The following is a 24,804-nucleotide window of genomic DNA, read 5'->3' on the forward strand; positions in this document are numbered from 1 at the left end:
CATTTCATGTGTCAACTTCAGGCTCCAGGAAATTCATTCTTTCCCTCAGAATCACACACTCAACAGCCTTAGCTACATGCCTGAATGCTACTGCAATGAAGGTGGATAACCTGTACACCAGCAGGCACAGATGCAATATCCTGAGACATCTAGCCAACCAGAGACTCCATGCTTCAGGAAACATGGGATTTTAAACTTTAGATCTGCATGGAAATTTCATCATCCAAGGAATCATCTGTGAATATATCTGCATGCACCATCAGTCCCACTGCCATTAAGACCTGAGTTACAATTCCATATGATTCCAGTCACTAAAAGCATAGAGATTTGGACGCAATTTTGTTTGTGTGTTTCAAACTTCAACTGTTGGCTTCTCATTCACCTGTAATATTAGAAAAATCAGTAACCTTCCAAAGCCATCAAATGCTCACTTTCCTCTGCTAATGCGGGGTTGCATGGAAAGAGGCCATGGAAAAGAAGGCATTGCTGTAAAATTTTAATGCAGAAAATTATTTATTCTCTTTGCTAGATTTTTCTAAGAGTATCCTCTTCCAATGGCATAAATTGTATAGTTAGCAAGGTAGGTCCCCCTGTCCACCACTAGACCTTAATGTTTCTGCGTAGGCTTGTTTCTTGCCCGAAACGAGATTTATTGACTGCCAGAAATCCAACACCAAACATATATGATTGACCTTGGAAGCATATTGTAGAACATTCTCAACTTTGATGGGTCATATATTCAAATATAGCTGTTGACAAGTAGATGGCATAAAGCGTTATTATTGAAGGTTATCTTGAATGCTATAGAGTTATATCAACTTCTAGGACAATTTCCAGTTCTTGGTGGATCATATATATATAATGGGGTTGGGCTTGTTGATGAATTTGTAAAGCCAGCTCATTGCTATACTTTTACATCTAGAAACATTCAGTAGATCTTGATGTTGGTAGATCTTCTTCAACAGGTTTCAGGTTCTGTTAGGATGTTTTCTTGTTGTTTGTCTTAATGTTTAATTATATTTCATTCTGTTTGCATCCACCAACTGCTTTTATGCAGGATCAACCAGTGTGGACATATAATATTAGTGATCTGGAAGCTGCAATTTTGGGCCTGCCCGTAAATTTAGCCGATTACATTGTTACAATTGTTTTAGACTTTTTTGTGAAGTTATGCAAGCAATTTTTGAAATCATGCACACCTATAATTGCTATCATGAGCATGTTTTTAGCAAGAAAATTTTGCTGCACAGAGTACATGATGGTAATGGAGATGGATGTAACTTAAATATAGAGGAAGAAGCACCACTTTTTCATGGTACTTTCAACCTAGTGGATAATTTATTTGTTGAAAAGAGTGGTATAAAGCTCAATAATAGCGATATAAGCAATTTTCTTTGGAAAAATATGGTACAATCTTTAATGATGATGCTCAAGAGCTCACAAAAATTTGTCACATAAGCAAGGACAAAACTATCCTGAAAAGATCATTGTGCATATTCTTGTAAATCTGAAAACCAGACCCTCCTATTGCAAATTTTAGAAGAAGGGTGTCAGTTTTTTCAGTAAAAATATCCATTATGATACTGTTATTATCTATAATAATGAAAAGACATGACATAGCCTTGTCCCCAAAACAGATATGATAGAACTAAATAAAAATAGGAATAATTTGCCAAATAATATATAATTATAATTTTAGAACTAGGACAGGTGAAGTCTCACTAAAATTGGGAGAGTGCGGGATTAAATCCAAGTATTTGTATCCAACATTAGTAACTTTAGCAACATAATCAAACAAAAATAATTTAAAAAAATGTATACTTATACATGGCTAGAGCTGCACATAGATTACATAATGATATGGCTACGCATGATTAGTATATACACACAAAAAAAAAAAAAGAAGAAAAGAGGTATGAAGTTGATATTTAGTGAAATACATGGGTTATATCTATTGAAAATAACAACTCATAGGTGATTGATAGGGTGAAAATCAAGTGTTCTTTGTGCTTGATTTGCAATTGCTAAAGTAAACATCCAAAAAAATCTAGTCTAAATTTTTCAGAATGTTTGGTTTTTCTATTTGCACCTAACTAAAATTTTAAAAAGCAACCAATAAGTAGTCCCTTATTAAAGTGTAATGGGACTTTTTTTTTTCTTTTTTTTGATGCTAAATACTTCAAAAAAATTAAGTTTATCCCATTTTCAAGGAAAAGAATGTCTCCCTCTTAACATTTTCTACAGGTTTCTTCACCAAAACAACCACTTGGGCAAATCTCAATATGTCGTACATAATTAATCATTTAGAAATTATAGGAATCGATAAATAATGACCAAAGTATAAATGCGTTATTGCACTCTAAATCTAGGTATTACAGCATAACCTGTTCACGTACACTAAAATATTACGTAGTTCTTGTCTTGCGCGCGTCACCAAGTCGGTGTCCATCCCGCGGGGTTTGTATCTTTCGCGCGAAAGAAGGATTCACCATCCTTCGCGCGAATCCACCGTTCGACCGTCGCTCCGACGTGTGTGCAGGTGGGAAAAATTGAGTTCACGGTGCTTTGAGATTTGTGCTATTTCAGTTCAGTGTCGCCAATTCTAAGTGGGCCCACCTCCACCTTAGATTTACGTTTATCAACGCGCGTGCCGTTGTCCGATGAACTCACCGCCACTTTACTTCGGTATATTTACCGCCAAGGTAAGCTTGTTATCTTCTCGCTCTCGCGCTTCCTTCTGGCATCATCGATGGCCGCCGCGAGGATTCTTCTCCGCCGTGGCTCCCGCGGCCTCCTCCCGACCCAACCGCCGGCACCCACCCCCGCCGCGGTAACGGCGGCGCGCCTGGTCCCGGCGCAGGCCCATTCCTCCCATTCGGAACCCCAGTCCACCAAGACCAAGCGGATGAAGACCTTCTCCATCTACCGCTGGAACCCCGACAATCCCTCCAAACCCCAGCTCCAGCACTACGAGATTGACCTCGCCGAGTGCGGCCCCATGGTGCTCGACGCCCTCATCAAGGTCAAGAACGAGGTCGACCCCTCCCTCACCTTCCGCCGCTCCTGCCGCGAGGGTATCTGCGGCTCCTGCGCCATGAACATCGACGGCGACAACGGCCTCGCCTGCCTCACCAAGATCTCGTCGGCCGGATCACCCACGACGATCACGCCGCTGCCGCACATGTTCGTGATCAAGGACTTGGTGGTGGATATGACCAATTTCTATAACCAGTACAAGAGCGTGGAGCCGTGGCTCAAGCGCAAGGACCCGCCGCCGGTCCCTGGGAAGGAGATCCCGCAGAGCAAGAAGGATCGTGCCAAGCTGGATGGGATGTATGAGTGTATTCTCTGCGCTTGCTGCAGCACCTCCTGCCCCAGCTACTGGTGGAACCCGGAATCGTATCTCGGCCCCGCTGCGCTCCTCCATGCCCACAGGTTAGGGTTTTTCTGATCTTGATTACTTTTTGCCTTTCTAAATTCTTTTTATGATGGGTGGTGATTGGGTTGGATTTTGTTTGATTGATACTTGTTCTTAGCTTAAAGGTGAAGTTTTGTGTAATCCTTCTTTTTTCGCTCTTCTTGTGTTCCGGTTTCATGGTTTGATGGTAACAATGCGTATTTATAATCTCTAAATGCTGGATATTTTAAATGATGATTGATGCTTAGAGCATTCCTCCGGGGTGATTTCTGTTTATGTTCGATGATTTATGTTCCTGCGAAGCTTTGAAGACAAGTTCTTGGAAACTGGGTAGTATTTTTTTGGTTTTGTAATCATTCCCTTTAGCATGTTTACAAAATAATGAAATGTAATGAAAAGAAATCAGAAAAAAATGATGCGGTTGTATTCGAATAGAAATACCTTGATGATTTTTCTTGTGTGATTTGTATATGGTCCTTCCAAATTTACAAGTACTTCAAGTGGTGAATGTAAATAGGGTGAGAAATTTGGAGAAGTTTCACATTTGTTATTGCTATCTGTTTAATGTGGAACTTGTATGTTTTTTTTTTTTTTATTTGAGTTCAGCGTTTATTGAGTAAATTTGCATATTGCTGCTGAAATGGGCAATTGTTGAATGGGCTATTATTCAAATGGGCAATTGGATTTGGGAATTGATTGGTGTTTAGTTGGAACATGTGGTCGTTTACTTAGTTTTGATTTTGTAATATTTATTCTCGATAACTAATGATGAGGGAAATGCTTTCTCTGTCTTCTTACTCTGTGGTTTCTTTTAGTCAGTTGTTGGAGGCATCAATATGAGTTTTGGGTTGATTTAGTAAATTTTTTTAAGGTTGGTTTCTGGTAAGGCTAGAAAAGATTGGACTGAAAACTGATGCAGATTTTGGGACTTGATAAAATTTAAATGCAGCATGCAAGTTTTGGGTTAGATGAGATGGGGTATATGCATGTATCATAAGGGGCCTCGTTGGGAGGGGCTGGGTTTCATGTCAAATGCTCCAAAAAGAGAATGATCAACCTAATATAGCCCATATAGAAGCAGACAGGTGAGACTTAATTAGACCAAATATCAGATATTTAGTATCTAGGGTTGTGTAAGGCTTGTTTGTTTTGGTTATACTTATGACTGATTGGGGTTATTCTTATTTTCATTATTGTTATAAAATTGTTACTGATTGTTTTGTATTGCTTTTTTTCAAAGTTATCAACCGTGTTTGATTTATTATAGGAGATGGGTATTGGTGTTGTCTTTGCATAGTAATGTTGTAACTTCTGTTATTTTCGTTGTTTGAACTCTGAGTCAAGCAATAATGTTTGATGAGATTTTGACACATTGCAACTAATCTTGGTTTACCAAAGGGCTCACTATATCTGGATTCCCCTCTCTTTACATTGCTTGCTTGTTAGTGTACTATTGAACTTTTCTGTGCATGAAGAATGCTTGGCAAATAAGGATGCATGAAGCCAACCCTAAATGATTGGGGTAAGGCTAGATAGTTATGGTTATGGCTATAGTTTATTAATTTTGAATCTTCTTTCTTGGTTGTGAGTACTTATGTTTATGAATGTAGCTATTAGTTAAACTGTGCTTTTGATGATACATATATTTTTGAGATGAAAAGGCATTAGACCTATAAAACGTAATTCATGGACACAGAATGATGGATTCTGAAATTGTTGTTAATTAATTTCTTCACATGTTGCATTATAGTAACTTGGATCTCCTTTGCCTTGTTGTTCATGGTGGTTGTAGATGATAGCATTACTAGCAAAACCATTTGTTGTGTTTATGCAACATTGTTGAGCTATTGTGCTTATAAAGACTGTCTTCTTTTGTTAATGTAATCATATGCTGCTTGTTTCTTTGGTTCTATGTGCTGGGAGAACTTCTGGATAATAAAGGATGAAAAGAAACAATCGAAGATGTTAAAAACAGGAGAAAATGAAGGCTTTTTTTGTTTGAGGAAAGAGAATGAAGATAGATTGAGAAAAGGGAAAGAAAAGAATGGGCCACTGGGTTACCTGCTCCAATAAGCAACCCATGCTTCCCTGGCATATCCAGGTTCTTTTGACATACTTCTTTTTTCCTGTGTCATATGCACAATTTATGAATCTTGGTTCCTCGTAATTTAGGTCTGTTTTCACCTGTTTTACAATGTCACAACTCACAACTGTTGCAAAAGAGTTTGTTGCATCATTTTTATGCAATATATGCTTATATTTTTGATCGGTGAGAGTATGTGACCTTGGTTCTCAACATGTATTTATCTTCACAATGATGTGTTTTCTGGGTATGTTGTCTAGGTGGATACAAGATAGCCGGGACCAATACACGAAGGAGCGTCTTGATGCTGTCAATGATGAGTTCAAACTCTACCGGTGCCACACTATAAAGAACTGTGTTCATGCCTGCCCTAAGGGACTGAACCCTGCCAAGCAAATTGAATCTATCAAAAAGCTCGAGCTTCAGAAGTAAATTCCAGGCTTCCGCATACAACGGCAACTCTTGGTTCATGTATGTGTCCTTTACCAATAATCACCTCTGAGTGTACTCTTTCAGTTTGAACTGCTTATTTTATGCTTAAGAAATAGGGGTGTGCTTGTTTTCTATTGTTAGGCTCCATCAATTTGGGACTGTGTTGAGGTGTTGTTTAGGTGGAACAATTTATTTCATGTCAGTTCATGAAACATGTTGCATTTGATCCTTCTGTTTACTAGTTGTCTATCATGCCATTAATGAGTTCATAGATTTAATCCTTCTTTAATTGATTTCTTGATACTTTATCAATCTCAACAGTGAAAACATAGCGAATGTCAAAGTACTGTGAAATGAAGTATAGGATCTTGGACTAGGTCCTCTAAACCGTCTGATGCTATCCAAAGAGCGCATAGTGCAACCTTCAGCTGGATGGGATTTTGTTATGCCATTTACCGTTGCCTTCAAACCTAACAAGAAAGTTAAAAGGTGGTTGAAACTACTCGAGGTTAGAAAGTGAAGTTGGTTTGGGTAATGATAAAGTTGATTGTGATGAATGTGGGCCGGATAATATCTTGATCATCGCAAGTCCGGTGATCCCATTGTCTACTTGATCTCCTCTAACACTTGCTTCTAGAGAACAGGTTTGGCACTTTAGCATAGTTTTAATGGGGTAGCTTTCATCGAGGGCAGAGGTGGCTTATCAGTGCACAGAAAATAGCTGGCGTTGGATTATCTTCTAGTGTTGCAAGTGGATTGTATCCCTCGGCAAAATGATTACTGTTGAAGCTTGTACCTGGGTTAATAAAAAGGAACCCTGATAGATTACTGTTGAAGAACCCTGATAGAACCCTGTTGAAGCTTGTATCCTCTGCCCATGTCTTTCCAGGCTTAAGAATTAATGATCAAAACAGAAAATTTATATCTTCAAAAAGGGGGAAAAAGGTGCGGCAATCTGCCTTAGCATTAGTAGTGTATAAATGTGTTCAATATCAAGGTTCTTGTGTTAGTATTGAATCCCTGCACCGGTAGTTTGACGATATGCATTGGATTGGTTAGGTGGTGTATTTGGGGGTGTATCGATAGATGATGGCACAGCTCAATTTTTTTATTTATCATTCTTTTCTTCTTGGAGACTTTGATCGTAAAAAAAAATTAGTCATATTTTGGATACTCCACAATCTGAATCTGAAGCACATTTCTGACATATCTTTTTTTATTTTCCCCCGTCTTTCTGAAAGCCTGCATGGATCTTTATTAATTTGACGTACAAAGTTCAAATCAGTGCTTACATTTGAAGAACATGGTTATCGTTTGGATTTTCTTACAGGATTGGGGTCAAAATCTAATCGAATTCATGAATTAGGCCAATCCATCCAGTGGGATTGGATGCTGCAAGCTGAAGGTCTATATTCATAAAAGTCCTAGGAGTAGTGTTGGAGTGGACTGGTCAAACTTTCGTAGGAAGAAAAGAAGATCTTAGCAGATCTTTTGTCTACTGAATAATTTTTTATGCACCGCAAGCAGTGTAACAAAAATATATCGTTCTATTTTATTGGATCACGTAGCTACTGCTTTTCAATGTGTATTTAATGTCTGAGGTTTTGCTTTTTCGTTTGAAATTTTGAATGATGAAAATATTCTTTCTTTAAAAAATTATGACATCTTGTGACCATATTATGACATTTTATGGTAAAATTAGAATTTCCTGCACAACAAGAAGTCATAATTTTTTGTCAGAAGTTATAAAGAGGAAAGTGTATTTTCGTCATTGAAAATTATAAAATTTTTGAATAACAAAAATACTCCTCTCTTCCTTATGACATCTTGTGGCTAAATTATGATTTGCTGTTATGTAAAAAATCATAATTTAATCGCAGGATATTATAATATAGTCAATGTATGTCATTATTTTGTCAAAAAAGGAGAGGTATTTTCGTCATTTAAAATTTTAAATGAAAAAATAGAACTGCAGATATTAAATGTCCGTTGGAAAGTAATGGCTATGTGGTCCAATCAGATGGGACAGTGTATTTTTACTGCGTGCGGTGCACGAAGACTTTGTCTTTATATGCTTGCATGAATAGACGGGGAAAAGCCTAGTTAACATTGACTGGGCCAGGCTTTATAATCCGAAAATTCTTGTTTCCAGTCCTGAGGTTCCAACAGGATTGTCCAAACATGCCTTAATTGATAATTTTTAATATGGATATCCATTTTTATTGTGTCTTGGCCTTTAACAGTTTTAAAGATACACGATGGATTGAATGGTAAAGCCTACGCTCCCTAATAAATTTGATATATTGGTGTCATGTAGAAAGTTTCCTGTACATGTAAAGGTTTGGAGATGTGAACATCCCTTCAAATTTCTGCCATGGTAAGAACCGACTGTGTTTTCCTTTACCATTCCCAGTAAGATCCCAAGGAGTAAAAGATATTTTTCAACTTTTTTTTTTTTATTTTCAAAACATAAAAATAGAAATTCGATTTTATTCTTTCTAAGTATTTAAAATATAAATATATCTGTTATAGGGAATTATTTTTTGGGATGGATCTCAGTGCAATAGCAAGCTTGCTCTATTGTGTCCTAGACATCACAGACTCGAAATACAAAAATAGCATCTCCAGACTCGAAATACAAAAATAGCATATCCACGTTAGGAGAGAGAAGAAAGGGTAAGATTGCATATTTGACTTTCTACAAATCTCATAGTTGCAGGGTCTTATGCACTGAAATATCATTTTTTTATAATTAATTATTTTTAAAATAAAAATATGGCAATAATAGTAGAAATGATGCTAATAATGACAAAAAGAACGGAGGCACCAATGATATTGGTGGTGAAGGTGATGATGATTTAAAAAAAATAAAGTTTTTATTTTTAAAAATATTGAAATAAAAATTTTTATTTTTATTTTTAAAGATAATAAAAATAATTTTTAAAAAATAAAAAATAAAAACTCCAAATATATTTTTTTTTTGTCTTAGTTTTGACCATTTTATTTTTGAACATAGATTTCGAAACACAGAATAGATGGTAGCCCTCAATGAAATGCCCCTAACTCCAGTTTTGATGAAATTGGGATTCAAACTTACGCAGCTCATGTTGCAATATCTCACGAGGTTCCAGATTTCGGTTGGATTATCTTTTCTACAGCGATAATTCTAGTTTTCAGGCTACGAACAGGTGAAGTGAGCAACCGTCGCATGGGAGCCAACAGCACTTGCAGGTTGGCACCCCTCTGGTGATGTGCTGGGTCCAATCTATGATGGCGTCGTTAAAGTAATTTACTTTGACAAATACCGAAATACCTATTGCTCTATTAACTCAGGAGACTGTTTCTTCCGAACCAATACAGCGATACCATATCCTTAGGCAGTCTAATACCATATGATAACAAGATTACTTTTCCACTGCTGCCTGCTTCCAAGGAAAACACCTCCTAATTTTTTTTTTTTTTTTTAAATAAAAACACTTCCTAATTTTCATTGGCTCAAAATTTCGTGATGGTCTGCCGTCTTTACTATGCTTTTTTCCACTTGTCCACTACATTCGACTTACCGAATCACAAGATGCTCAATGGGCATTTTTCATAGAACTTGTAGCTCTTGATAAGCCATCTTGTGATCTTGATGCTTGAATGGCTGTATGGATGCTTTTGGTTTGTCCTGTTAGATCAGACCGATTTCTTTATCATAATTAAATAGTGTATTCTGCAACAATAATCTCATGATAACATTATTAATTGACATAGGGTCCTGATCATCACATTTTCCTGAAGCATGCTGGAAGACCAAACACTAACTTTCACACGATTCATGTATTAGAAGGCTTTAAAGTTTAAACTTTAAACTACAATCCCCGGACGGTTTATATGCACGAGATCTAAAATAATTTTTTTTTTGAATTTACAATCATGGATCCCAACGAGGCACAAACGGTGGTGAGCACTTTGATGCAGCAATGTGGTGGATCTGGAAGCACCATGAAAAAGGACCATCCTCATCCCTCTTACAATTGGGAGATAAACTGACCGTAGGATTCCGTCTGATGGAATATATGATCAGTACTAAGTGCACCACCATAGAATCCCACTCGCCAGAGGGAATGGAAAACCAGTATCATCATCCACTGTGATGCCCTAAGCTCCATCTCATTCTGTCTCCTGATCTCTTCTGTCAAAAGCATCATGTGAAGTTTGGCTGCCAGTGGAAGCATGTAATTCGGTCATTTCTCCCTAAAATAGACACATAACCTGAGATTCTATGGTTAATAAATCAGCCATAACTGGAAAAAAATCAGTATCACGTGGTTTCGCAGGATAAAATTTTTATGATCGGATCAATCATAGAAGAAATTATGGTCGGACTGTCATCGCCTGCCACATCTTCGAAGTACGCCGCGCGTTTATGCGCGCATTAAAATACTAAAAAATATGAATAGATAAACCCTAAAGATATTTGAACAGTTTTGATAAACATCATATAACCCCCTAGGATTTATCTATTCCTATTTTCTTAGTATTTACATGTGCGCGGCTTGGAGATGTGGCAGGCGGTCCGACCATAATTCCTTCAATGATCGGTCTAACTATAGAAGTTTTATTCGGTTTCGCATGCTTGACCCACATGACAGCATAATGTTTACACGCTCGCATAATGTTTACACGCTCGTGGCATGCTTTGGAGACGTGGCAGGCGTTGATAGTCCGATCATAATTTTTTTCATGGTTGGTCCGATTATAAAAGTTTTATCCGATTTCGCATGCTTGACCCAGCATAATGTTCATATCTAGTAAGCCGGACTAAACAAGTACATAAATCCATCTCCCTAATCTTGGTGGTGAGTCCAACAAAATGCAAAGATATGATTCTAAACTTAAGGAATATGTATGCTATAGTGGCAAATTTACCTCGTCTCCAACATATATGACTGTGGTTGTATGTTTGTATGCATAAACTAGGAAGCCACATTTCCGCCTTCAATTCCTCAGGTAGGTTACATGTGGTTTGCTACACCCATTAACATGTTGCTCAATTTCTTATATACAAGCCATTCACTCATAACAACAATCAATATCGATTTCCAATCTGCTAGGCCAGAATTCTATGCCACTATTTGTTCTTTTTCTTTTCTACTGTGACGGAAGGGGAAGCCTTTTTTTGGTTCATATACAAACAGAAAATTTCATCACCTCCACCACACACATTCCTGCATGCACTTGATAATACTTTCAAACATTTCCATCTATTTATTTATTTTGTCTTGTAGAAAGTAGATTTGCTCCACAATTAGTCCAAACTATTTTTCCATTTAGGGAAAAGTGGTAGAGGAAAAAATGTTCGCTTAAAAAAGGGAAAACCTGTTGTACCCTTTCATGAAGACTTCTGTCATTTGACATTACTGAACCAGCATTACCATTAAGTCCATCATTGTTTCTGGAAGACAAATCTGTATCTGTTTTGATCTTCCCCTGTCTCCTGTTTCGAATTAAAATTCAACACAGCCATTTTAATATTCAAAGAATCATCAACAGGTCACAGATTATAATCAATTATCTATAGCCTAGATAAATCAGCTTCTACCTGATCAATTTTGTTCTCTAATGATTTTACTTCTGAATTTTGTTGCTCGGTAATCGTGTGGGAACCTTCAGCTACCTCCTGTGCTCTCTTCTTCTCTTCTTCCCTTTGTTTCTTCTCCCTGCCTCCTGCTCCTTAATTTGTTTGAACCTGAATATAACTGTTTATGAATATAAACAACTTACAAACCAATAGACATTTCTAGATGATTTTATGAGGATATAAAAAATATTATCCTTTCACCACATGGCAATCCACCGGGATTTGCTTTTGCTCCGTCACTGGATTTGCTTTTTCCGTTTCAGCATCAAGCATAGACTTCTGGATATTGGATGCAGTCTTCAGAATGTTGGATGATTCATCCCTAGTTGTTTTGTCGATATATTCTTTTACTGCATTTTTTGCACCTCCGAGCCTTTGAAGCCATATCTGTTGTGCTGTGCTCAGAATGTTATTTGTAAACCTGGATAACAACATATAATTGATTTGGCATAACTTCCTTTTGAGTGTCAAAATGCAAAAGTTTTTAATGGTGTTGGGGGATACCCACCGACCGACTATCGGAGGGCCCGACCGGCTGGCGGCCCGACCGACCGTCTCCGACTGGCCGACCGACCGACTGACGGGCATATCGATCGATTGACGGTCGGAGCGCCCCGACTGAAAGCCGGGAGTGTCCGACTAACGGACGCTACTGACGGCTTTTCAATGGCCCAATCGCCGACTGGAGGTATGTCGGGCGTATCCCTCCCGACCGACCAAACCCAGAGGCCGACTCACTTGAAGCTCGCCGACCGACGGAGGAGTCCGACGCCACTCTGCTGGCCACCGACCTTGGGTCGGCCGACTCCACCAACCGCCGTACGGCCGCCAGACGTTGTCAGCTCTGACACGGACATGCGGCACAGTTACCTAGGGGCATTGTCCCGTCGAGAGCCGGGTCAACCCTGGTGATTAGACGGCTACACGGCGACATAACGTTTTCACGGCGGCTCTGACAGCCTACAGTGAGTTGACAGTTCCTCACTTGTCCGCGCCATTAATGATGCGCCATACCGCGCTCCACTATATATATCGGGGAAAGCAACAGTGCAGAGAAGGATCCGCCCGTCTCTCCCACATACGCAGGCTCGCTCCTCTCTCTTCCTCTCCCTCTCTCCTTCTCAGAGCTCTCTGTCTGCATTTCACTGTTGCCCAGTCACCTCTCTAACTTGACCGTCGGAGGGTCCCCGACCGGAGCCGCCTCCGGTCAGTGCGGACTTCCTTTTGCAGGTGCACGCTTCCCGGCGATCGGGCGACGAGGCGATTGGCCGCAACAGATTGGCGCGCCAGGTAGGGGGGCTGCTAGCATGACAAAGACAAGAGCTCAACGATCGAGAGTCACTGGGTCGGCAAGGCGCTCTTTCCGCCGGGAAGAAGCCTCCCCGCCCCCACCGGCGGCGGAGCCTAGCTCTCCGCGCCCTGCAGTGACCACGGAGGCCCAGATTGCGGCCATCGTACGGCAGATGACCGTACTGACCGACGCAGTCAAAAGCCTCCAGCAACAACCGGCGGCCCGACCTATGCCTTCCAGGAGCAGCCGCCGACGGCCGCGCCGACCCCTGTCGCCTCCAAGCGAGCGCTCTCAACAGCGCTCCCACGGAGAGGAGGAGGGGCGACCACGGCGCGACGACCGACGGTCTCAGCGGCCCTCTCCTTCCCCGTTGGAACGGACGAGGAAGGAAAAGCGGCCGCGCACACCGTCGGCCTCTCTTTCAGAATCCTCCGGAGGCTCCACTCCCGGGGTCTCCCAGCATCGACGAGCGGACGACTACGAGCGACGGTTCGAGGAGATCGACCGCCGGCTCGCCCAACTGCAGATGGACGGCCAGAAGTCTTCGAACGACGTCGACTTCCAGACCGCCCAGCCTCTCTCTCGACTGGTCCTCGATGAGCCGATTCCCAGTCGGTTCAAAATGCCGAACGTGGAGCCATACGACGGCTCCACCGACCCAGTCGACCACCTCGAGAGCTATAAAGCTCTCATGACAATTCAAGGGGCAACCGACGCTCTTTTTTGCATCGGCTTCCCCGCCACACTTCGCAAGGCTGCAGGGCTTGGTACTCCGGTCTTCGATCGGGCAGTATCCATTCCTTCGCGCAGCTCGAGCACTTGTTCGTGGCCCATTTCAGCACCAGCCGAAAGCCGCCGCGAACGTCGGATAGCCTTTTCTCCCTCAAGCAGGGGGAAAACGAGACGCTCCGACACTTCGTGGCGCGATTCAACGCGGCCACGCTCGAGGTCCGGGACCTCAACGAAGACATGCGGTTTCAGCCATGAAAAGGGGCCTGAGGTCGTCCCGATTTACTTATTCTCTGGACAAGACCCTCCCCCGGACGTACGCCGAGCTACTGGAGCGCGCATACAAGTATATGCGCGCGGACGAAGGAGCGTCCGACCGACGCTTGGTCGAGCCCAGGGGTCCGAAGGAGAAGCGAAGAAAAGGTCGGGAGCCCGCCGAACCAAGCAGGCCCCCGGCCGATAGTCGGCTTTCTCCACCCCGACAGATCCAAAAATCACCCCGCCGACAGACTCCGAGGTCGGTGCGTCCCAGGTATGACTCCTACACTCCTCTCTCTGCTCCCCGTGCGCAGATCTTGATGGAGATCGAAGGGGAAGAATATCTGCGACGGCCTCCGCCTCTGAAGGCAAAGGGCCTCGACCATCGGAAGTACTGTCGGTTCCATCGGAGCCACGGCCATGACACCGAGCGGTGCATCCAGTTGAAGGATGAGATCGAAAATCTCATCCGCCGGGGGTATCTCGGCAAGTTTCGAAAGGGTCCGCCGACCCGACCGACTGCCGATCGACGCCCCAGCCGACTGAAGAGGCGCCGACTAACCAGCCGACGGCTGGAGTCATCAACATGATCTCCAAGCGGCTGGGATCGGGGACGTCTACAGGGGGGAGCCGACGAAAAAGCCGCGCCCGGACGACGTGATTACCTTCTCAGAAGACGACGTTCGGGGCATCCAGACTCCCCACGACGACGCTGTTGTTGTTCGGCGACAATAGCCAATTATGATGTAAAACGAATTTTTGTTGATAATGGAAGTTCGACAAATGTTTTGTTTTACTCGACCTTCTCCCGAATGCGACTACCGACTGATCGACTTAATGGGGTCTCCACGCCCTTGATCGGCTTTGCCGGAGACACCGTCACGACAGAAGGAGAAATCACCCTGCCCGTGACGGTCGGTACCGAACCACGGCAAAGCACAGTCTCCCTCATTTTCGCGGTCGTCCAAGTTCCTTCGGCCTACAATGCCATACTCGGGCGACCCGGACTGAACGCCCTCAGGGCGATCGTCTCGACGTACCATCTCCTTGTTCGATTCCCGACCAAAAGCGGAGTCGGGGAGATGCGCGGAGATCAACAGCTCGCCCGACGATGCTTCCAAATCTCCGCCCAAAGCGACGAGACGAAGGATCCCCTGACAATCGACAAACTGGATCAACGGGAGGAGGAAGAGCGGGGTTCGCCGGCCGAGCAGCTCGAGGCGATCCCGATAGGAGAAAATCCCGACAGAAAAGTTTGGATCGGGTCTCAATTGCCCGACACCGAACGCCACCGACTGCGGAGCTGCTGACGGCCAATGCCGACATATTCGCATGGTCGGCAGCAGATATGTCGGGCATCCCTCCAGAAACAATTACTCACCGACTCAACATCGACCCGACGATGAAGCCGGTGAGGCAGAAGAAAAGGTCCTTCGCCCCAGAAAGGCAGAAGGCCATTGACGAAGAAGTGGACAAGCTGCTCGAAGCAGGCTTCATTCGGAATCCACGTATCCCGATTGGCTTGCCAATGTCGTCATGGTCAAGAAAGCCAGCGGGAAATGGAGGATCTGCATCGACTATACCGACCTCAACCGAGCATGCCCGAAGGATAGCTTTCCACTCCCGAAGATCGACCAGCTGGTGGATGCGACGTCCGGATTTCGGCTGCTTAGCTTCATGGACGCCTTCGCCGGGTACAATCAGATCCGGATGGCGCCTGAAGACGAGGAGCACACCGGTTCGTGACCCCCAAGGGCCTCTACTGTTATCGGGTGATGCCCTTTGGATTGAAGAATGCCGGCGCCACCTACCAGCGACTCGTCAATAAGGTCTTCAAAGACCAGATTGGGCGTAACATGGAGGTGTACGTGGACGACATGCTGGTAAAGAGCACGCAGATCCCGGACCATGTTCAGGATCTCGAGGAGACCTTCCGCACCCTTCGACGACACCGAATGAAGCTCAACCCGACCAAATGCGCCTTCGGGGTGACCTCGGGGAAGTTCCTCGGATTCCTCGTTTCTCAGAGAGGGATCGAGGCCAACCCTGAGAAGATAAAGGCGATCCTCGACATGCGTCATCCGAACACCAAGAAGGAGGTCCAACAACTGAACGGAAGGATCGTCGCTCTTAGCCGATTCATTTCCCGATCAGCTGAAAGGTGCCTCCCGTTCTTCAAGACCCTGCGCCAGGCGAACGGTTTCTCTTGGTCGGATGAGTGCGAACAGGCCTTTGAAGACCTGAAAAGGTACTTGGCTTCCCCGCCGCTGCTCGTGAAGCCGCAGGTCGGGGAGACCTTGTATCTCTACTTGGCCACATCTTCTGAGGCGATCAGCTCGGTGCTCGTTCGGAAAAACGAGTGCCGAACCCATCAGCCCATCTACTACACCAGCAAAGTGCTCCACGGCCCGAAGCAAGATACTCGGAGACGGAAAAGATGGTTTTCGCCCTGACCGTCTCCGCGCAACGGCTCCGACCATACTTCCAGGCCCACGCCATCGTGGTACTCACCAACCAGCCCCTGAGGGCCGTACTGCGCCGACCCGACACATCCGGACGACTCGCTAAGTGGGCAATGAAGCTTAGCGAGTTCGACATTCAGTACCGACCGAGGCCTGCCTTGAAGGCTCAGGTCTTGGCCGACTTCATCGCTGAATGCCCGACGACCGACCGAAGGTCGGGAGCTGAAGGCCCGGCACGAGATTCGGTCTCTGAGCCAGACCCGATCTCCACCTGGGTACTTCACATCGATGGAGCCTCCAACGCTCAGGGAAGCGGGGCCGGGCTCCTGCTCACGAACTCGGATGGGGTAGTCACCGAATACGCCCTCCGGTTCGACTTCAAGGCCTCCAACAATCAAGCCGAATACGAGGCACTCCTCGCGGGCTTGAGGATGGCGAAGGAACTGGGCGTCGACAGCCTCCGGGCATTCTCCGACTCTCAGCTGATCGTGGGGCAGGTCAAGGGCGACTTCGAGGCGCGAGATCCGACCATGATCAAGTATCTTCAGAAGGTAAAGGATCTCGTGGCCCGCTTCGGGCATTTCGAGATCTCCCACATCCCCAGGACGGAGAACGCCCGCGCCGACGCTCTTTCCAGATTGGCAACGTCGGCCTATGATTCTTTGGGTCGGACGTTTGTCGAAAACCTCCAACAGCCGAGCATCGATCGGGTCGAAGAAGTACAGCAGCTAACGTCTGAACCAAGTTGGATGGACCCGATCATCCAGTACCTGTCCGAGGGGACCAGTCCCGAAGATCCCGCGGAGGCCAAGCGACTCCGATGGTCGGCGTCACAATATGTGATCATGGACGGCCGACTCTACAAGAGGTCGTTCTCCCTCCCTCTGCTCAGGTGCTTGGGACCGACCGACGCTGACTACGCCCTCCGAGAGGTTCACGAAGGAATTTGTGGGAATCACTTGGGAGGCAAGTCCTTAGCCTTCAAGGTCTTACGACAGGGCTACTACTGGCCGACCATGAGGAAGGATGCGGCAGAGTTGGTCCGAAGGTGCGAGCCATGTCAGAAGTATGCTAATATTCAGCACCAACCGGCCAGCCAAATCACTCCCATTGTCGCTCCATGGCCCTTCGCTCAGTGGGGAGTCGATATTCTCGGCCCCTTCCCACCGGCGTCGGGCCAAAGGAAGTTCATCGTTGTCGCCATCGACTACTTCACGAAGTGGGTCGAGGCCGAGCCCTTGGCGCAGATCACCGAGCGGAAGATGGAGGACTTCGTCCAAAAGTTCATCATCTTCAGGTTCGGATTGCCGCACACCATCATCACCGACAACGGACGGCAATTCGACAACCAAGACTTCAAGGACTTCTGCGCCAGGTTCCACATCCGTCATCGACTAACTTCAGTCGGGCACCCACAGTCCAACGGTGAGGTTGAGGTGACGAACCGAACCTTGCTCCATGGACTCAAGACCCGACTGAACGAAGCCAAAGGTCTCTGGGTCGACGAGCTGGGCTCCGTCCTATGGGCTTACCGAACGACCCCCCGTGTCCCGACCGGAGAGTCGCCGTTCAGTTTGGCCTACGGGACAGAAGCTGTGATCCCGCTCGAGATTGGCCTGCCGTCTTCAAGGGTCGAGCAGTACCACGAGCTGGACAACTCCGAAAGTCGGAGGGCCGACCTAGACCTTCTCCCCGAACTGCGAAATGAGGCTCAAATCCGAATGGCCTCATACCGACAGAGGGTCGCCCGGTACTACAACGTCAAGGTCAGACCAAAGCTCTTCAGGCCTGGCGACCTAGTCTTGAGGAAGGCGGAGGTGTCGAAGCCCTTGGACCAAGGGAAGTTGGCTCCCAACTGGGAAGGACCCTACAGGGTTGCTGACACCTTCGGGCCGAGAGCCTATCGGCTGGAAACCCTTGAGGGAAAAACCATTCCCCGGACTTGGAACGCCGACAACTTGAAGCTGTATTGCCAGTGAATTCTGTAATTCAATTGTCGGAATATATGTTCAGTTTGAAAAATTGGAGTTCTAACTCTTCCACTACCGGTCGGCGCTCAGCCCCGACGCGCCGACGCGGATCTGGCACCGACGACACATCGGCCCCTTACACGGACCGATGCATCTACAACGACGGGAGTCAATACTCCTTCGACGACTTGTCGGACCTCCACAAAGGGTCGACGGACTCTTATGAACGGGAGTTCATGCTCCCTCTACGGTCGAATTTTCGGGCAGAATCCGTCGGCCAACAGGCCGATCGGGCCCCGACCGAAGAAAGGCAAAAAGCCCACGCGACTATTGTCGCGACTTCCGACCGAGCTACGGCCGGTCGAGGGATGTTCGGCTTACCACCGTCTATCACACGACGCGACCTTTGTCGCATCTACGACTTGCCGACCGACCAACGGCCGGCTGAACGACATTCGGCTTACCATCGGACGTCGGAAAACATCGAACCCGACGCAGGGGTATGGGGATCCGACTTACTATCGTTTCCCCGACACTGCGCCGGACGCCGACTTCGACTGTCGGAACCCGACCTAAAGTCGGGACACATTTTACTCTCGGGGCTGAACAAGTTGCTGAAGCCCTACCGACTTATGCGAGTTGGTGACTTGACTAAGTCAGCGACTAACGTTCGACATTGCAGACATGTTTGGCATTGCAAACTGGGGGAGAAGGCAAAAGAAGAATTCATTCAAGACTTAAAGAAATTTTTTCCATAAACAAAGGAAAGTCTACAAGGAAAAGGCCGGAGCCCGATTACAATCCAAAGCAAAACAGAAGACAAAATAAAATCGACTAATCATCGGAGTCGACGTCCTCCACTGGACGACGATGCGAGTTGGTCGGAAGATCTGCTCCGACTTCAGCCATCGGAGCCGACTGGTCTTCGGCAACCGGCTCTGCGACGTCTTCGGCTTCCGCCCTGGTGGAGAGACCATCCGACGCTGGTCCGGCCGTCTCCTCCGCAGCTGGGGCCTCCGACCCTGGCAGAACCACGTTGCTGAGGTCAAGTTCGGGGTACAAGCTCCGAACGGCTTCCCGGGCATCTTCGTACCCGACTTGGTACGAGAGGTAGCCGCTCTCGAGGAGCTCTTCGCGGTACTCCTCTGAGTCCCGGAAGACCTCGACCGCCCGACCCAAAGCCTCCTTCGCCGACTCTGATTCGGCTTTGGCAACGTCTGCGTCGGCCTGAGCGGCGGCATGGCCCTCTTCAGCCTTAGCGAGGTTCTCGAGACTCGCCCGAAGTTGCTCGCGCTCGCCCTCCAACTCTTTGCCGACACTGTCTCGCTCGTGTCGGAGCCGACGGATGGTCCGGGACTTCTTGGCCGCGTCATCCTTCGCCGACTTGAGCTCCGACTCCAGCGACGCCTTGGCCTCCTTGAGTCCGGAGATCTCCTCCGAAAATCGGGAGACCTCCCCCTCGAGTCGGTTCTCCCGGTCGACCGACTGTTGAAATTGGTCGAGAAGGATGGCCTTCTCGGCTTCGAGGCCCGCGACCTTATCTCTCCAGGCCGCGCGCATGTCCCCAAACTTCCGATATCCGGCCTCCAGCTCGGATATGTTGAAGACCAGCTGCACAAAAAAGAGCCGACTGTTAGTAAGCCGAACTTGCGATGCTACGATTAAAAACAGAGGGAAGAGGAGCTTACCCGGATCATCATCGGATAGAAGGACGACAGCATGTCGGAGACACGCTGGTTCTTCATCGCTTCGATGTCGGCGGGAAGGAGGAGTGCTTGGCATAGTCTCCTGGCCAAGTCGTGGTTGGCCAGGCCCGACGCACCCTCGGGAAGCGGAAAGTCGGCCGACCCGCCCGCCGACCGACCTTCGTCACCCGACGCCATTGGGGCCTTACCTCGGCTTGCCGTCCAGGCCCTGACGTCGGAGATAGACGGCAAGCTCGAGCCCGACCGAGCCTCGACAGACGGCGCGGCGGTGGCATGCGTCGGCAGCTCAGGTTCGCGGACTTCCTCCCGAACCTTCGGAATCTGCTGGGCGGTCGGCGTGACCCCGGCAGAGTCAGCCGCTCGACGGTCGGGCGAAGCAGCTCCCCCGACTGACGGTCCCTCGGACGGGACATCAATAAGCACTGTCGGCACCGACAGTGCGATCACCGGCTCCGTCTCCGACCCTGCTGGTTCGCTCGGCGGAACCACGCGGGGCCTCTTGGGAGGCTGCGACGGTCCGGCACCTACCGCCGGCCTCTTCCTCACGGCGTGCTGACGTATGTCGGCTGCCGACAGTCGCGTCCTCGGCGGCATATCTGAAAAAGACGACGAAAGGTTAGAGCTAAAGAAGAAGACAGAAAAGAAAATGAAGATGTCGGGAGAATGCAAACCGACCTAAACGGGGGACCGGGCTAAGGCCGGCGTCGTACAAGACCTGCTCGGTGACGAGCTCGCTTTGCTTCGGCACCGAGATATCCTTTAGCCGATGGAAGTCCTCCCGATCATCGACCTCCACCCGACTGTTCTCATTTGGATCGGTTCGGGGGTTCCCCCAACGGACTGGAAACCCCCAAGGGGCAGAGGACGACGTGAAGAAGAACTGGTTCTTCCATCCGTGAATGGATGTTGGAAGACCAGTAATGAAAGAGAGCCCTTTCCGAGGAATGAAGTACCACCACCCTCGGGCTTTAGGGTGAGGGCGGAGGACAAAGAAAACTCGGAAAAGAGAGATCCGAGGTTCGGTCGGCAAAAGCCGACACAGGAGGGCGAAGCTGACTATCAGCCGAACCGAGTTCGGCGCAAGTTGTGCCGGGCATAACCCGTAATAGTCCAGAACGTTCCGGACGAACTCCGGAATCGGGAATCGAAGGCCGGCCCGGAGATCCTCCAGATAGAAGGCCACCTGACCCTCGGGTGGGCTATTAACCCGACCATCGGCGCCAGGGGCGAACAGCCGAATCTGCTCCGGGATGCAGTACTGCTCCCGGAGCCGATCGACGTTCGGCCCCGAAAGTGAAGAAGCCTCCACCTCCGGGGACGACTGAGTGTCTTCGGTCGGCTCTCCCGACCGACTACCTCGTGGGGACGTCCTAGCCATGAGCTCAAAGAAATGGCAAGGAAGAAAGGAAAAAGAAAGAGGGGGAAGGCTACTCTAGCCCTTGGAAGGAAAGAGTCGCAAATGGGAGACAGAGCGGAGAAGTACCTGGAGCGGAGGCTCAAGCGGGCAGAGTCTCGACTGTAAAAATGAGAGGGGTAAAAAAACCATGTGGGGGTAACTTTGTATATATAGTGCTCCCCAACGGTCGAGATGAAGGCACGCCCAGCGAAGACTCCCCAGATTTCGCCGCGTGGCATCATCAGGGCCGTCCAACGATCCAACGGTTCGACGCACCCCCCTTCAGATTGCGCCACGTCGCCTCCATCCGCTCCACCGAACGCGAACCGATGGCCACACGCCACGTGTCGCGGCGGGACGCGACGTTTTGTCTTCCCGATGGGACACGACGGTTCCACTTCCCGATGGGACACGACGGTTCCACTTCCCGATGGGACATGACACCTGGCACCGGTTTTATCGCTGACACCAGCGGGACATCCGGCACGGCGGGACGTCCGGCGCCGACCGACACTTGATGCTGATGGGACGAGACGCCTGGCGCCGACTGGATGTCGGGCGCCAGTAAGCCCCTCGACATTTACAGGGCGCCGGACACCGTATCAATCGGCGGTACGGTCGGATCCTCGCGTACGACAAATCCACTCCTAGTCGTCAGCTCACCACCCGACTCAGGAGTGGAGGGGGGCAACTGTTGGGGGATACCCACCGACCGACTATCGGAGGGCCCGACCGGCTGGCGGCCCGACCGACCGTCTCCGACTGGCCGACCGACCGACTGACGGGCATATCGACCGATTGACGGTCGGAGCGCCCCGACTGAAAGCCGGGAGTGTCCGACTAACGGACGCTACTGACGGCTTTTCAATGGCCCAATCGCCGACTGGAGGTATGTCGGGCGTATCCCTCCCGACCGACCAAACCCAGAGGCCGACTCACTTGAAGCTCGCCGACCGACGGAGGAGTCCGACGCCACTCTGCTGGCCACCGACCTTGGGTCGGCCGACTCCACCAACCGCCGTACGGCCGCCAGACGTTGTCAGCTCTGACACGGACATGCGGCACAGTTACCTAGGGGCATTGTCCCGCCGAGAGCCGGGTCAACCCTGGTGATTAGACGGCTACACGGCGACATAACGTTTTCACGGCGGCTCTGACAGCCTACAGTGAGTTGACAGTTCCTCACTTGTCCGCGCCATTAATGATGGCGCCATACCGCGCTCCACTATATATATCGGGGAAAGCAACAGTGCAGAGAAGGATCCGCCCGTCTCTCCCACATACGCAGGCTCGCTCCTCTCTCTTCCTCTCCCTCTCTCCTTCTCAGAGCTCTCTGTCTGCATTTCACTGTTGCCCAGTCACCTCTCTGACTTGACCGTCGGAGGGTCCCCGACCGGAGCCGCCTCCGGTCAGTGCGGACTTCCTTTTGCAGGTGCACGCTTCCCGGCGATCGGGCGACGAGGCGATTGGCCGCAACAAATGGCACAAATATTTTAGGCAGAACAGAATCGAAAATTTCATCAACAAGGAAGTTGTATTACGTAAGATGTAGAATGATTGATAAGAACATGATACCCACAGCTAATCATGCATAATAACAATGGTTACTGAATAATTACAAAGAAAGCTCCATAGCCCAATATACACACAAACTAAGTGGGGGCAAATAACAAGTATCCTGTAGATAATAGGACGTCTCTCAGAAAATGTCAATCCTGGTGTTTCCAAAAGGAACCTCAACTTCAGGTGCGACAAATAAAAGTCGGAACTAAAGGTTATAGCTTTAATCTTACTGCCATCCCAGTATATTATATTAGTTTCCATTGTACAATACTATAAAACATCTTTTATTACTATTTTATTATATCAAAAATATTTTTTATTTTAATTACTAAATATATAGTTAAATTCTAAAATATTTTATAAATATAATTGTCAAACTGTAAATAATTTTTTAATAAAAATTTTACTTCTAAAATTTTTATTTTTATTTTTTAAAAATATTTTTAATAATTGTAAAAATTCTGGCAATCTCCAACAAAATCTTACTCTATTGCATTTATTAATGACGCATTGATGTGACATGCATAATAAAAAAAATATATTAAAATAAAAAAAATAATGAAAAATATCTAATTGAGTTCCAACTTAAAAATAACTATCCACTTAAGTTTCAAGTAAAAATTTTTTTCTATTTGAAATATAATTTAAAAGTAACTATGCAAAATGGAATGAAATGATCTAATTATCTTTATAATTTTAAAACAATAGTATATTATTATAAAATAATATTTTATTATTATAAAATAATACTGTACTATAATAAAAATAACACTATATTATTATAAAATAATACTACACTATTATAAAGTTATACTATACTATTATAAAGTAATACTGTATTATTGTAAAATAATACTATGTTAAAGGAATACTATATTATGATAATGTAATACTACTTTATTGTAAAAAAATACTATATTAGTATAATATAATAAAGCAACACTGTATTATTATAAAGAGATACTACATTAGTATAATATAATACTATCTTATTATTAAAAATTACTATACTAATATAATATAATAAATCAATACTGTATTGTTATAAAAAAATATTATACAAATATAATATAATATTATCTTATTGTAAAAAAATACTGTATTATGATAATGTAATATTATAATATTTTAAAAAATATAAAAATAATTTCAATCAAAATAAATAGTTATTTTTAATTTATGTTTAGAATGGATATCTACTGTTACATAAAATATATTTTAAAAATTATTTTTAAATTAAAATTTATTTTTAATTTTTTATTAACACTGTACGGAAAATTTTTTGCACACCTTTAGCAAAGCAAAAGTTGGCATAGGCTGTTCCATTTTTTTAATTTTAAAATACAATCAGAATTAAGAATTTGTACCAACCATGGATATGGGCGTCCCATATTGATCGAAGCATGCGCGGAATACTGAATTACTGATATAATAAGAATGTGGTAAAATTGGATACCCGTTTCTTTTTTTTTTTATAAAAAATCCGTTAAATGCCTTATCATAAAAAGGTCCCCGCGGCCGGAGTATCAGTGCTTCGCGGTCCATCGTATGAACGATCAGGGATCATAGAGTAACCGAATCAAGATCGATTCCAAATTGTTTTCAGGTATCCTAAGCTCGCTCCGTCCGTTGCCCTTCTCAGACCCCAAAACCCTTCCGGGAGATGTCTGAAACCCAGCCACCGCCCAATGGCGACCAGGCCGGCGGCAACAACCCCGAGGCGGCGGCAGCGGCGGCGGAGGCCGTCAAGATAGCGCTGCCGCCTCCCAAGGCGGCTATCATCGCCGATCTCAACGTCGACCCCCCCGAGAGTGACGGCGAGGATTGCGCACTCGTCTCCGTTCCCGATTCCTCCGCCAGGTCCCTCCAT

At 46.3% G+C, this 24,804-nt stretch overlaps 3 protein-coding genes across 4 annotated transcripts in view; 2 read left to right on the forward strand and 1 right to left on the reverse strand.

Moving 5' to 3' along the window:
* Nucleotides 1–2,673: 2,673 nt before the first annotated feature.
* Nucleotides 2,674–7,515, forward strand: LOC105049571 (succinate dehydrogenase [ubiquinone] iron-sulfur subunit 1, mitochondrial). 2 transcript variants are annotated; one of them, XM_010929272.2, is made up of 3 exons: nucleotides 2,674–3,435; nucleotides 5,762–5,972; nucleotides 7,264–7,515. In XM_010929272.2, the coding sequence occupies exons 1-2, from the start codon at nucleotides 2,750–2,752 to the stop codon at nucleotides 5,931–5,933; spliced, it is 858 nt and encodes a 285-aa protein (XP_010927574.1). In that variant the 5' UTR covers nucleotides 2,674–2,749; the 3' UTR covers nucleotides 5,934–5,972; nucleotides 7,264–7,515. The 2 variants fall into 2 exon arrangements, with proteins under 2 accessions (XP_010927574.1, XP_010927573.1); XM_010929271.3 differs by lacking the exon at nucleotides 7,264–7,515 and having other exon boundaries at nucleotides 5,762–6,171.
* Nucleotides 7,516–11,335: 3,820 nt separating this feature from the next.
* Nucleotides 11,336–20,152, reverse strand: LOC140851241 (uncharacterized). Its single transcript, XM_073242798.1, has 5 exons — nucleotides 19,958–20,152; nucleotides 19,363–19,880; nucleotides 11,761–11,980; nucleotides 11,596–11,677; nucleotides 11,336–11,415 (listed from the first exon to the last, which is right to left on the reverse strand). The coding sequence occupies exons 1-5, from the start codon at nucleotides 20,150–20,152 to the stop codon at nucleotides 11,336–11,338; spliced, it is 1,095 nt and encodes a 364-aa protein (XP_073098899.1).
* A 4,312-nt stretch (nucleotides 20,153–24,464) lies between these two features.
* Nucleotides 24,465–24,804, forward strand: part of LOC105049570 (uncharacterized) — a 28,940-nt gene continuing 28,600 nt past the window's right edge. The window contains exon 1 of the mRNA XM_010929270.4: nucleotides 24,465–24,794. Within this exon, the coding sequence (XP_010927572.2) occupies nucleotides 24,598–24,794 (197 nt within the window). The 5' untranslated portion in view covers nucleotides 24,465–24,597. The remainder of the gene's footprint in view (nucleotides 24,795–24,804) is intronic.

Source organism: Elaeis guineensis, chromosome 8 (assembly GCF_000442705.2).
Source record: "Elaeis guineensis isolate ETL-2024a chromosome 8, EG11, whole genome shotgun sequence".
Classification (NCBI taxonomy): domain Eukaryota; kingdom Viridiplantae; phylum Streptophyta; class Magnoliopsida; order Arecales; family Arecaceae; genus Elaeis; species Elaeis guineensis.

Excerpts from the sequence above, each read along its gene's own strand:
- LOC105049571 (XM_010929272.2), top strand. The coding sequence starts at position 2,750 with ATGGCCGCCGCGAGGATTCTTCTCCGCCGTGGCTCCCGCGGCCTCCTC. Across the intron at positions 3,436-5,761 it reads GCGCTCCTCCATGCCCACAG|GTGGATACAAGATAGCCGGG; the intron begins GTTAGGGTTTTT and ends TATGTTGTCTAG.
- LOC140851241 (XM_073242798.1), bottom strand. The coding sequence starts at position 20,152 with ATGGCGTCGGGTGACGAAGGTCGGTCGGCGGGCGGGTCGGCCGACTTT. Across the intron at positions 11,981-19,362 it reads TACCTCTCGTACCAAGTCGG|GTTTACAAATAACATTCTGA; the intron begins GTACGAAGATGC and ends GTTGTTATCCAG. Across the intron at positions 11,416-11,595 it reads AGAAGAAGAGAGCACAGGAG|GAGACAGGGGAAGATCAAAA; the intron begins GTAGCTGAAGGT and ends AATTCGAAACAG.